The following is a 13980-nucleotide window of genomic DNA, read 5'->3' as shown; positions in this document are numbered from 1 at the left end:
ACTTGATCCTCTGCCTCTGCTGGGCCTATTGTTCTTGGCAGTCCCTATTTCGGTTTGGCCGAGGGGTCAGCAAGTTCTCCGCGCTTCCCACCCAGGAGGTTGGCATTGGGACGTCCCCACTGTCTTGAACTCCAGTGTCCCCTAGTGGATGAAGGAGAAAACAGGATTTTGGTACTTACCGATAAATCCCTTTCTCCGATTCCACAGGGGACACTGGACACCCGCCCAGCGCTGCGTACCTGACTTTTTGTTGGGTTCATTCTATGGTCGTGTGACTGCATGGTTCCCTGTTATGGGTTCCACTGTTCTCATTCAGTCGGTCTTGTTCCGTTTTGTGGTCTTCTCCTTCTCCTCGTTTTCTTTTCTCTTGTCCTCCGTCTCCTCTCGGGCTCAGTTCTTAAACTGGGGCTGATGGGGCATAGAGGGGGAGGAGCCAGTCACACTTTTAAATTATTTAAAGTGCCAGGCTCTGCTCTACCACCGTCTATACCCCACTGTCTTGAACTCCAGTGTCCCCTGTGGAATCGGAGAAAGGGATTTATCGGTAAGTACCAAAATCCTGTTTTCTCTTTGCTGTGTATAAAACAAGTGCAAATACTGCGTTACTTTTGAAAGTGGGTGCCACTTTTTTGGGACAGATTCTTTTTGGGAAGAGTTTCATACTTTGTCGTCCCACAATGGCACACTGCGTACGTACTACTGATTTAGCAACTGTTGTATGAACTAATTTGGTGCTGACTGTAAACCCATTTCAGATCATGGATCACCTGAGCATGATTGAGAACAAGCACGAGTCTGAACTAGAGACTCATCTGCTCCGAGTAATGAAGCACTCCATGGACGGTACGGGCTCAAAGTCCGACAAGGAGACTGAGAAAGGCGCGTCTCACACAGTGAGTTAGTCTGTCTAAGACCCCTACATATGCGGTTTTATTGTAGTGTCTTAGGGGGAGATTTATATAGCCTTCTAACGAGGACAAGTGGTGGTGGTCACCCATAGCAACCAAATCCTATTCTATTTTATCATGGGACGTTTCTGTCTTGTTAGAAAACGTGACCTTTCTTAGTGAATGAGATGCAGTGTGTGTGTATATAGTTTTGGAGGTATTCTTAGAGACTGTCTTATAGAGGAGTAAACTAACTCTCAGGGTTATTCAGAGGTTTTCGTTCAGGATTTATGGTGGTCACTACTTCCATACTTTTCCTGCCCAAATATCTTGTCTGCCTACGTGGCCGATTCGGCAAGGATCGGGGCTGCAATTACACATGCAGTTTTACTGCGATGATATGCTAATCCATTGCGATCACTGCCGTCGCAGCACAACATAAGGACGCCCACTTTACCATACACATATCTGTAATGCTTAGCAAGACTGTGAAACCATCGGTAACATCGAGTACCATCGCAGCCTCACGCAGACTTGCGCAAGGTTAGACCTTACTCAGGAATTGCTGACTTCACCGCAAGCAGTGAAAGGCCAAGCAGTGTATGGTATCGCAGCGGATAATTTATGCATGCCCCTGTAACTGCGTGCGTAATCACAGTTGTAATCCTTACTGAGTCAGGCCCTATATTGCTAAAATCTCGATTTTGTTTTAACTGTTCTATGGAAACCATTCACCTACTAGTATGTTTTTTGTAGTGCTTTGGTGCTTTTATGTTGTGTGTGTGCCGTTTTATTTTTTTTGGAGAGACTTGTTTGTCTATATATCATGTCTGTCTTTTGTTTCGTTCCCCCAACCCCTTCCAAGGAGGAGAAGGTTTCCAAAGCAAATGTAAGTGACTTCCTGGCCGAGATTTTCAAGAAGATCGGATCTAAAGAAAACACAAAGGAGGTCAGCGTGTGATGTGGATGTTTCCCTTAAGATACTGTTGTATCCCTGGGACTTAGGGTCTTAATGGGTTGCATAACTGTCTTCATAGGGCCTGGCTGAGCTGTACGAGTACAAGAAGAAATATTCTGATGCAGACATAGAACCTTTCCTCAAGAACTCCTCCCAGTTCTTTCAGAGCTACGTGGAACGTGGCCTCCGGCTCATTGAGATGGAGAGGGAAGGAAAGAGTCGTATCGCGTCATCTGCAGGTAAAAACATTTGAATCCTTTTTTTTTTTTTTTTTTCCCCCCCTGTCTTGCGGTGTATATCCGAGTAAATATAAATAGTTTTTATACAGATGGTTTGTGGTTCCCCACAGGTATTACACCACATGGGACGGAGATCAATACTCTCCCAGTAGTCACCAGTGCTGTTGCTCCTGCTTCCAACACTAATGGAGAAGAGGTTGGTCCTTCTGTCTACCTGGAAAGGCTGAAAATACTGCGCCAGAGGTGTGGGCTTGACAACGCCAAGGTAATTACAGTGGTGGAGAAATGCCTTTTTACAATCAGGTGCACTAAAGGGGTTAGCGAAAGGAAGGGCTCCTTATTACCTAGTTCAATATATGAATCAGTTATGTGATAACAAAGTGGAATAAGCTTAACTTACAGTAGCCCCTATCCTGGAGCAGCTAAGCCTGACTGTGTTCAACGCGCTCTGGTCCACCGGCAATAGTGCAGCATCACACATGATATTAGTAATACCCCTTTCAAGTTGTAAATGGCGGGTCGCACCCGGGATTTGTGCACACATCCGTCCCGAGTGTGACCCGCCTGAGACCCCTTTCAGACTGGCCCCCCAACCCGGCAATAATACAGGATCAGTGACGTCACCGCCATCACTGCTCTGATCCGGCGCTTGGAGATGAGATAATCTCCAAGCCCCGGCTCTTTCTATGCAGTAATCCGTTAACACCGCGCAGCGAGCAGGGTTGAACTTGTATTCAACCCTGCTCGTTACCCAGGTTGAAATGCCAGGTCACTTGACCCGGGTTATTTCAACTGGGCCCTTTCACACTGCACTGGAACCTGGGTTGCTGCACGTTCATGTGCAATAACCCGGGTTATTTGCTGGCAGTGTGAAAGTGATACATTAGTGACACATTATAAGCACCTGACACGCGTTTCACTTGGATGCCTTTCTCAAAGGTATGTGACTCCCAGCCATCCATGCTCTTCTAAACTTACTCGGACTTACTGTGAGGTTAATTCTTGCTGGTCAGCATGGACTCAAACAGCCAGTTTCAAACGGCTTGTTGAGTATTTTGCTTGTTTAGAAGTTGGGATGTAATATAGAATATAATGTAATATACAAAGGGGCATATTCAATTCCCTGCGAAAAGTCCCATACTTTTCACATGCTGGACTTTTTGCCAACATCGCCAGTTTTCAATGCGAAAAGGCCGGTTTTCGCCGTGTTTAATTAGAAAAAGCAGCGAAAACTTTGGACTTTTTCACCCCCAAAATGAAAGTACTTTATGGAGTGATCTAAAGACTAACTTTTTTTTTTTTAACGCAATTTACCTTTGGCGTCCAATTATCCATTCCCGGAAGCGCATTGTAAGAAATGGGAAACTCCGCCTGCAGTCGATTCCCATGTAACACGCCTCATCAGGAGTGCTACTTTGCCATTGCCGTCTATATCCTCGCTGAAGGATCCTACGGACAGGAAGGTGGAGACTTGTCTAAAGTCTATTTATTCTCTCTCAGGGGCTTTAGCCCGGCCGTCCATGGCCATCTCCTGGGTGGCCAAGGCCATTGAGGGGTGGGCCAATGCCTTGGAGAACACGTTTACGGATGAAGCTCCGGACGTCCAGAGGGCGTTGTTAGGACAGATGAGAGATGCCGCCTCCTACATTGGAGAAGCATCGTTGGATGCTAGCTTGCTGACCTCTAGGGTTTCGGCGGCAGCAGTGTCTGCTCGTAGATCCTTGTGGTTGCGGTCTTGGAGAGCAGACTCGGATTCAAAGAAAGGCTTGGAGGCCTTACCTTTTAATGGAGAATTACTATTTGGTTCGGACCTGGACAAAATAGTGGATACCCTGGCAAAATTCAAGTCAGCCTTCCTCCCTTCAGCTACTACACCTGCTAAGGTCCGGAGCTCGGCCTTTCGTTCCTTTCGGGTTCAGGGCAAGGCAAAGGGTCAGTCCTTCCTGAGGCAGTCCGCACCCAAGACCGCCTCAAAGCCAAAGAAGCAAGCCTGGAGTGCTAGGCGCCCTTCTTCCAAGCAAGAAGATAAGCCTTCTGCGTGATGGGACGGGCCTCCCTCTGGGGGCCCCCAGAGTGGGAGGCCGACTTCTTCAATTCGCCCAGTGCTGGCACAATACCACCACGGATGCCTGGGTGCGAGAAGTGGTCTCCCAGGGGTACGCCCTGTCTTTTCGGCACAGGCCGCCTTGCCAGTTTTTTTGCACAAGTCCTTCTCAGGACAAAACCAAGGCCTTGCAGGTTCAGGAAGCCATAGAGGCCTTGCTGACGGCGGGGGTCATTATACCCGTACCACAGTCTCAACGTGGGATGGGGTATTACTCTACGCTGTTTCTGGTGCAGAAACCCAATGGCTCTCATCGCCCCATCCTCAATTTGAAGTCCCTGAACAGGTTTCTCAGGGTTCCCAAATTCAGGATGGAAACTTTGCGTTCCATCATACTGGCGATGGAACCGGGGGATTATATGGTCTCCCTGGATATCCAGGACGCCTACCTCCATGTGCCTATAGCAACATCGCACCAACGGTTTCTGCGGTTTGCTATTCTCCACAACCACTACCAATTCAGGGCTCTACCCTTTGGTCTCTCCACGGCACCAAGGGTATTTACCAAGGTGATGGCGGTCATGGTGGCTCACCTTCGGAGCCAGGGGATACGGTTGCTACCGTATCTAGACGACCTCCTCTTGCTGGCAAGCTCCCCGGAGGTACTGATCCAGCATCTCCACCTGACGGTCGCTTGTCTACAGGCGCACGGCTGGTTGATCAACTGGAAGAAATCCTCCCTCATCCCATCACAACGGATGGTTCATTTGGGGGCCCTGCTGGACTCTCGTCAGCAACGGATTTTTCTGACTCCAGAGAAGGTCTCCTCCTTACAGCTGCGGATTCACAGTTGTCTGAGCAGTGGCAGAGTGTCGGTGCACTCAGCGATGAGAGTTTTGGGGTCCATGGTGTCGGCATTCGACATGGTGGAGTTTGCCCAGTTCCATTCCAGGCCCCTGCAGGGGCTGATTCTTTCAGAATGGAACGGATTGCCACACAGGATCCGCTCTCAGATTCTGGTGTTGTCCTCGGAGGTGCGTCTGTCCCTAGCCTGGTGGCTGCAGACAGCGCATCTCCTGGAGGGGCGCCCCTTTTGGATCCCGGAATGGGTTCTGCTCACGACAGATGCCAGTCTCCGGGGTTGGGGGGCGGTGACAGGCTCCTTGTCACTTCAGGGTCGTTGGTCGGCGGAGGAAGCGATTCTTCCCATCAACATCCTGGAACTGCGGGCAGTATACAGAGCCCTGCAGTCGTCCGGCACCGCTCTTCACGGAAGGGCCGTTCAGGTGCAGTCAGACAACGCCACCACGGTGGCGTACATCAATCACCAGGGAGGGACTCGCAGTCGAGCTGCGATGTCGGAGGTGTCCCGCGTCCTGGCTTGGGCGGAGCGCTATCTTCCAGCTCTCTCGGCAGTTTTCATCCCAGGAGTCCTCAATTGGGAGGCAGACTTCCTCAGCCGTTACGATGTGCATCCCGGGGAATGGTCGCTTCATCCAGAGGTATTCCAACTACTCGTGGACAAGTGGGGGCTGCCAGAGCTGGACCTGATGGCGTCCCGTTACAATCACAAGCTGCCTGTGTACGGGTCAAGGACAAGGGACGCAGGCGCAAGTCTGATAGACGCGCTGTCGGTGAAATGGCTGTTTCAACTGGCTTACTTGTTCCCTCCGATATCTCTGCTGCCTCGGGTCCTGCGCAAGTTCAAACAGGACGGAGGCACACTGATCCTGGTGGCCCCAGCGTGGCCCAGAAGGCCGTGGTACTCCCATCTGCGGAGCCTGTCCATCGACGCTCCGTACCTCCTACCTCAACGGCGGGACCTGTTGTCTCAGGGGCCCTGTCTTCACCCGGATCTGGGTCGACTATCTTTGACGGCGTGGCTCTTGAGACAGCCGTCCTGAGGTCTCTGGGCTTTTCTAGCTCCGTTATTACCACCATGCTGAGGGCGCGCAAGCCTGCTTCCGCGAGGATCTATCACAGAGTGTGGCACACTTACTTTCAGTGGTGCGAGGCCAGAAACTATGATCCCCAGGTGTTCCGAGTTTCGCGTATTCTGGCTTTCCTTCAGTCCGGTTTGGACTTAGGATTACGTCTTTCTTCACTGAAGGTACACGTGTCTGGTCTGTCGGTGTGGTTCCAGCGCAGGATCGCTGCTATGCTGGACGTACACACCTTTTTCCAGGGTGTTTTGAGAATCCAGCCTCCCTTTGTGCCACCTGTGGCCCCGTGGGATTTGGCGGTGGTTCTTAGGGCCTTACAGGGTCCTCCTTTTGAGCCCTTGGAGTCAGTGGAGCTCAAGTGGCTAACTTTTAAAACTGTTTTCCTCTTGGCAATTGCTTCTGCCAGGAGGGTTTCAGATTTGGGGGCGCTTTCTTGTCGTCCCCCTTTTCTGATTTTTCATCAGGACAGAGCGGTGCTTCGCACTCGTCCTGATTTCCTGCCTAAGGTGGTTTCCAGGTTCCACATTAATCAGGAAATTGTTGTACCAGCCTTTCAGTCGCCTGATCTTTCGGCTGGGGAGACTTCCTTAGACGTTGTCCGTGCACTCCAGGTTTATGTGGACCGGACTAGTTCTGTGAGGAAGTCGGATTCTTTGTTTATCCTCTTTGGTTTTCACAAGAGGGGTTGGCCTGCCAACAAACAGACTCTAGCCCGTTGGCTTCGTTCTGTTATTATTGAGGCTTATATGCAGGAGGGTTTACCTGTTCCAGCCTCTGTTAAGGCTCATTCCACTCGGTCCGTGGGCCCTTCTTGGGCTGCTAGCCGTGGCGCCTCTGCTGTTCAGCTCTGTAAGGCGGCCACCTGGTCTTCCATTCAGACCTTTTTGAGGTTCTATGCGTTTGACACCTTTGCCTCTCAGGATGCATCCTTTGGGCGCCGGGTTCTCCTATCAGCACAGGAGCGTCCCCACCCTTAGTTGGACTGCTTTGGGACATCCCCAAGGTCACCCTGTGGACCCCTATGGACCCTGAAGTAGAAAACAAGAGATATGGTAAGAACTTACCTTTGTTATCTCTGTTTCTACGAAGTCCATAGGGTCCACAGGGCACCCGCCCTGACGCACCTGGCTTCATATGGGCTCTGTGACTGGTCACCGGTTTTCCGTCTCCCATTTCTGTGAGTATGGTTCTTGCGTGTTCCAGTCTTCCTTCTCTCTGTTTCGTCTCCTCCTCCGGCCTGGGCTGCTTACCAACTGAGGTGCCTGTGGCTCGGGGGCGGGGTATAGGGGAGGTTGGACCCAAGTGCATCCTGGGAGCAGCTAAAAGCTTTAACTCCGTGGTGCCCAAGGATCCAGGATCCAGCTATACCCCAAGGTCACCCTGTGGACCCTATGGACTTCGTAGAAACAGAGATAACAAAGGTAAGTTCTTACCATATCTCTTGTTTTCTCCTTCATCCACTAGGGGACACTGAAGTAAAGACACTGGGTATAGATGAGTGATGAGTCGAGCCAGGCACTTTAAATATTCCAAGAATAGAAAGTTGGCCCTCCCCCTCTATACTCCGCTAACCTCAGTTTAGATTAAGTGCCTGAGCGAGCCGTCAACCTTACCAGGAATCTTGACGTCTGTTTTGCTAAAGTGTGTGGTGGTAGCAGTAGTGATGCAGTCTGAGTTTTGCTCTACAAAGTCTCCCCTTGAGTTGCTTTATCGTGGACAGGCTTCTTCAGGTGTCATATAACCAAATGTCCTTTGTCCCAAGCAGCAGGATGAGCGGCCTCCACTGAGCTCCTTGCTCTCAAAGACCACTACTCCAGCAGTGGTGTCCTCAACAGACATGCTCCACAGCAAGCTTTCTCAGCTTCGGGAATCACGCGAGCAATTCCAGCACTTGGATCTAGACTCCAACCAGACGCACACCAGTAACAACACTTCATCCTCCGCCTCCACGGCCAACATTGACGACTTGAAAAAAAGACTAGAACGAATAAAAAGTAGTCGGAAGTGAGAACTTCCAATGCTCATGCTGCTTTCCTTTACTATGTCTAGGAGTCTCTCTCTTCTCCGGCTCAGTGGCTGTGTCCTAGGCCTATTGTAAACTATTGTTTTATGTATCATACTGCATATTTCTTTGTTCTCAGGAGGGGAGAGCAACATACTGTGGCTGAATATTTGTATATACATTGGCGTTCTTACTCCCCCTTTGTCTTAGTGTACAGACTGTCTACATGTCCTATACCTAACCCTTCTCTAATCTCTGGATCTTTGTCTGGTTTTAATTGTCTGTTTCCATGGCTCTTATATTTGTAGCTCTGTGGCTTTTTTTTTTTTTTGCTTTTAATTTAAGATAAAGCAGTGGATCGCTGATTCTGTATGGAATCGTAAGGCATGGCATGAAAACGTTTTTGTAAATAAAGTTTGAAATAAGTGAGTGCATTGTAAATGATGCTGTTTTCAGTTGCTCCAGTGGTTTTTGATCTGTACATTACAGTAACTAATCTACAAAGGCCTTGTACCTCCACCTAGCTGCTAACTCTAGCTCCGAGCCGTACGTCTGGCATTTACATTTTGATGGGCCATTAAAATAAAAACTTCACTCATTTAAATTTTGGAGTTTGTTGTTCAAAAAGTTGCTTTATAGTGTGTGTATATATCTGCTAATTCTACTCTAGAAAAGGAGATTTATGTTCTTGCCTGTTCCATTCTTTTCTTCGACTCTATAAAGGGCACAGGGGTGACAATGGGTATAGCCTGGAGAGGAGAGTCTGGGTGCCGAACGGTTAAATTTATTTCCCAGCAGCCCAGGTTTCCTCTCCTCTCTAGCCAGCCATCGGCAGCCGGTTAATTTAGCAAGCCCAAGGCAAGTAGATGGAAGACCGGCACGTGCACACACAGGAAAGGTGAGCAGAACAGTTAGTGAAGGAACCAAACCCCCCAAGCCAGGTGCGTCAGAGTGGGCGCCTTGTGCCCTCTATGGAATCAAAGGAAAGGATTTAACAGGTAACCTCTCCTTTTCTTCTTTCTCCACTAGGTGGCACAGGGATGAGAATGGGAGGGGACGCTCCTGAGCTGCAATGAGAACTCTAGCAGCCTTCAGGCATAATGTGTCAAAAGCATAGAACTGAAAAGTGGGCAGAGGACCACGTGGAAGCCTTACAAAGCTGTTCTGCAGAAGCACCACTGCGAGCTGCCCACGAAGCTCCCACTGTCCAAGTGGAATGGACAGGTAGATCCACCGAAGAGTAGGCCTGGTGGATAGTTGGAGAGCAACGTGGGCAAGGTATGCTTAGTAGCTGGCCAGTCCCCCTTGTGAAAATTGTACAGGACAAACAATCTGTCCTGTCGAATTCTCTGGTCCTGTCCACATAAATCCGGAGAGCCCTCACAACATCTAGAGTCCTCTTCGTGTGAAGAATCTGGTACGCTGAAAGATGGGACCATAGTCTCCTGGTAAATGTTAGAGAGAGACCACCTTGGGAAGGTAACCCAAGCGAGTTGGCAGAATGGCCTGATCTCAGTGAAAATTTAGAAACTGAGTGACATGACCAGGCGCTCAAGTTGGACACACTCCTGGGTCGATGTGATGGCAATCAGGAAGACAGTCTTCCACGTAAGCCAACGCATGCCCACTGTATCCAGAGAGTCAAAAGGAGCCGACTAGAGAGTCAAAGATAGGTTCCAGGGAGCCACCGGAGGAGCAAACGTCGGCTGAATGTGGAGAACTCCACAATATGCCTCTGGAAGAGACCGTACAGGGCTGAAAACCTGTACCTTCAAGGGGGAGAGCCCCAAATCCAGACCTACGTGCAGAAAAGAAAGGACTCTGGTGTTCGGCCAGAGGCTTCTACTCTAGGTCTTTCCGCCTCTCCAATCAAAGTATGTCCGCCAAAGGCGGTGATAAATTCTCACCAATGAGGGCTTCCGAGCATTCAGCATAGTAGAATGACCTCACTCTCAGGATGGATGTCTCAAGAGCCACTCTGTCAAAGCGATGTGGGCCAGATCCGAAATGAGCACGTGTGACTCTAGAGCGAGCGTTTTTTGTTCTGATTTCTCCTTTGAAATGACCTATTCACAGAAGCAGCTTATTCTGATTAAAATGCCTATATTCTGGGTACTACTGCGGCTATATCTGCCTGTGACATGCTACATTCGTGTCAGCGGCTGTGACACTAACGTAGCATTTCACATGCAGATATAGTGGCACACAGAACATAAGTGTGCCACATATAATTTTTATCAGCATAAGCTGCTTGTGCGTGTCCTATTCATATCACTTGGTGAATAAGACACATTCATAGGAAAAAGATGCTCTGTCTAGAGTCATGCTGCACTATGGCGCGACTAGAAGGGCTTTTTATAATGCGCAAGGAGGATAGATGTATGTGGACACATCTGTAGGATCCGCCGGGGCTGGAGGCAGTCTCCATGTTGGAGGTGACAGACCATGAGGCTGGTGACTGAGGAAAACTCAGTCTGAACCTCCCCCGGATAGTGCTCTCCCATCTGGAAGGCCTGTGTCTGGATGTACTATCCTTGCCTAGTATCTGCTGGAAAGATGCTGACGCCTGCACCAACCCCTGTACGGACTGTGTAAAGGACTGCTTTCACGGGGGCTCTACAGCAGCCAGATGTGGATTCTGAGCTGGCAGAATGTTAGTAACTACAGTACCTGTAGATAGACTAGCAGGGGGGACTGGACCAGGAGCTGCAAGCTGGTTAACTGACTGAGACTACCTGAGTTAACGTTGAAGCCCAATCCTGTTCCTGACTGGATGCCGCGACTCGAACATCCTCCAGTGAAGCAGTACAGTAACAAGACAACCAGGGTCCTGGGGAGAAATCAGGTTAATGCATGTTTTACAAGTGTGCCGCACAGGAGCACCCACCTCTTTTTGGAGCCTTGTTCTTAGGAGACATTGTAATGCATTTCAAGAATGTCCCACACACAAAAGCAGAAGCAGTGGTGTTAATTTCAGAGCGGAGAGGCAAGCAGTATCAAAATATTGTTACGTATTGATCTAGTATAAGCACTGACTTGCATACCGGTCACCACAACAGTAGGGCACAGATAGACACAAGCAGGAAGTACTATATGTAGATGCACAGAAAATCGTGGGCAAATACTGCTCCACAATCCCAGTCTTGACAGCAGGAATGGTTTATAATTATAACTTGTCCCCATCTGTACAAGTAAAGAGAGGAAAGCGCTCTGTGGTATATAGATATATGGATGTGTGGACAAAAGGAATTAATTACATGTGTATATATAATCAATTCCTAAGGCTTCAATGCTGTATATGCATAGGATATAGAAATGTTTATACTAGACAAGAACTCCTATAGGAGAAAAATAATTGGCGACAGGTGGGCAATATCTTGAGGCTGGGTATTGGTGAAATAGCGTCAATGCAAAGTTAATCCATATATGGGTGCAGGGAGTGTTCCTGTATGAAGAAAGTCGTAACAGGCCAAATATTGGTAATGTATTTGGTTAATATCCGGCTAAGACACGTGGGCAATAACTGTAGGCTGGATGTTGTACAATCAAGATGCGGGGGTAAACGCCTTGTATCGTGCTTAAAGCCGAATGTTGTAGGTGCCACCTTCGTTATAACCACACTCCACCTCAGAGATAAGGAAACGCAGTATCAGGATGTCTTGAAACACTAGAATGCAGTAGCAGGTAAGTATGAACCTACTTACCTAGTAGGAATGTCTGCTGGTCTGACTCCTCCTTGCGTCCAGGTGTATCAGGTATGTGTAAGTAAGGGGCCCAATTGGTGCAGCATGCAATGATGCCAATGAGAATAATTAAAATTGGATTTTTTAATAGAGATAAAAAGTTTATAACAAACAACCACACTAATATGTGGTAATCAGCATGTACCATGGGTATGCATAAATCATGTCCCACCGCGTTTCATCTCAATAGTGGGACTTCTTCAAGGGCAAATGGTCAGTAGTGTGTCCTTACCGTCTAAAATAGACGGTAATTATATATACATTTAATTAATTCCTTTTGTCCATATAGCTATATACCACAGAGCGCTTTCCTCTCTTTACTTGTATTTTTGCTATTGGGGAAGTTTGGGACACTTCCAGAGTGAGCAGCTAGTGGTAACACATATCCCTCTTCTGTGAGCGCTGTCTGCCCCTTTCTTGTGATTTCTCTATTTGTCCCCATCTGTGGCTGCAGCTCTTTTCCACTCTGTTGGAGTCTGCAGCTGAAATCACTGATCTATTCGCCAGTGCTGCAGCCACTAGAGTCGTTGGTGCGCCAGTGAGGGCGTCCTGTAGGAAGCCTTTCACTGCCCACTCAGATAAAATTAATGGGAGGCCACATAAGCAGCCCCTTTCAAAATGGTACCCACACTTGCCAGCACCAAACTAAAAACTGGCTGCTGGGGGTAGGGGAGGGTGGTGGAGTATAAAGGATGGTGAGCCTGGGCTGCTGGGAAATAAATTTTCTTCAGGGTCCATAGGGCTCCACAGGGAGACATTGGGGGTGTAGGTGGAACCTGGAGAACCAGACACCAACAGCAAAGCTTTTCAATCCCAGGATACTGCGGTCCTTCCCCCCCCCCCTTATACCCTGCCCACAGCCTGAGGTCACTTGAGTTTAATTGGTGTCCAGCAGGAGCTGTACCATCATAACAGTGAGCTGCATTAAGCAGACTATGCTTTCATTTTATGATTTAATTTATTTTCTATGTTTTTTTTGTTTCTTTTAAACTAAGCGAGCAGCACCAGACTGTCCTCCGGACGTCTGTGCTGCCACCCATCTCCCCTCTGCGGCGCCGTGGCACCAAGCCTGTGCTAGGTACGACTAGCTAGCAGTCTTCCCAGACGCCAGACAGCAGCCCAGAATCCAGGGGACGGGTAAGGAGGGACCCTGTTCATGGGGACCCGCGGATTAGTGCAGTCTTGCCTCCGGTCACTGGAGACAGACTGGAGGTGCTGATGTGGACACTGGCTCGCCCTCTAGACCACCGGAGCAAAATTATACTGGCGTAGAGGCAATTATGGCCAGGGGCAAAGGAGCTCCCCCTGCAGCCCCTCCCCCAGCTCAGGGTGCCTTTCTACTGTGGTCTTGGTGATCCCTGAGCTGCTCCTTCCTCACCATCCGCCCCCTCAGACACGCGGAAGCCATATTCTGTAAGCATGTCTCTGGGGAAACGCTGGGTCCAGTCTCCCTGTATACCTCTCCCATGAGGCAGGTTATACAGTGCTATATCCTACCAGCCACTGAGGTCTGTGTAGTTAATTTTAGTGCCCATTGCAGACATGTAATTTTTTTTGCGTTTGTGGGTATAGCTGGATCTGAATCCACGGGCACCATGCAGTTAAAGCTTTAGCTCCCAGGATGCACTGTGTCCATCCTTTTCTATACCCCGCCTCCGAGCCACAGGCACCTCAGTTTAAGTTGGTGGCTGGCCGGAGTCGGGTCACCGTTAGCGCAGGTGGGCTGATTAGCTGCCCCTAAGCTTATTTTTGAGTTTTTACTTTAAAGACTCTTCAGAGCGGCAGTGTTGGACTGTCCATTGGACGTCCAAGCTGTCGCTCCTCCACACCGCCGGCGCCGTGACGCCAGTACAGATCTGGGGATCGCGGCGGGACCCCAGAATCTGTGCTAGCCGGACTCTGTGGGCGCCCAAGACTACTGTCGGATCGACGGGGACAGTTAAGTTGCGAATCACCGCTTGCGGTGATCCGCGTCTAAAGGCAGTCTATTGCCTCTGGTCGCAGGGGACAGACTGGAGGCGCTAGCTGTGGCGGTGGGCCCCTCCGCGTCCACTAGCCCGCCAGGGAACTATGCCGGCAGCAGGAGCCAGCGTCCCGGGTGTTAATTGCTAGCCTGGGGAGGCAACCTTCCCTGTTTAGTGGCTCTTCCCCTCAGCTCAGCGTG

General features: G+C 49.5%; 1 protein-coding gene across 12 annotated transcripts in view; it reads left to right on the top strand.

The window, feature by feature from the left end:
• Window positions 1-8677, top strand: part of CKAP5 (cytoskeleton associated protein 5) — a 107700-nt gene extending 99023 nt beyond the window's left edge. For 8 of the 12 annotated variants that reach the window (XM_088459456.1, XM_088459465.1, XM_088459461.1 and 5 more), the window contains 5 exons: window positions 756-893; window positions 1753-1836; window positions 1925-2084; window positions 2195-2349; window positions 7834-8677. In XM_088459456.1, the coding sequence (XP_088315582.1) occupies window positions 756-893; window positions 1753-1836; window positions 1925-2084; window positions 2195-2349; window positions 7834-8079 (783 nt within the window). In that variant the 3' untranslated portion in view covers window positions 8080-8677. The remainder of the gene's footprint in view (window positions 1-755; window positions 894-1752; window positions 1837-1924; window positions 2085-2194; window positions 2350-7833) is intronic. The other 4 variants (XM_088459466.1, XM_088459467.1, XM_088459463.1 and 1 more) reach the window with 1 other exon arrangement.
• Window positions 8678-13980: the final 5303 nt, after the last annotated feature.

This window comes from Taudactylus pleione, unplaced genomic scaffold (assembly GCF_031769625.1).
Source record: "Taudactylus pleione unplaced genomic scaffold, aTauple2 ptg000911l, whole genome shotgun sequence".
NCBI classification, from domain to species: Eukaryota; Metazoa; Chordata; class Amphibia; order Anura; family Myobatrachidae; genus Taudactylus; species Taudactylus pleione.
Note: the sequence above shows the minus strand (reverse complement) of the source record. Positions and strands in the feature narration are given on the sequence as shown.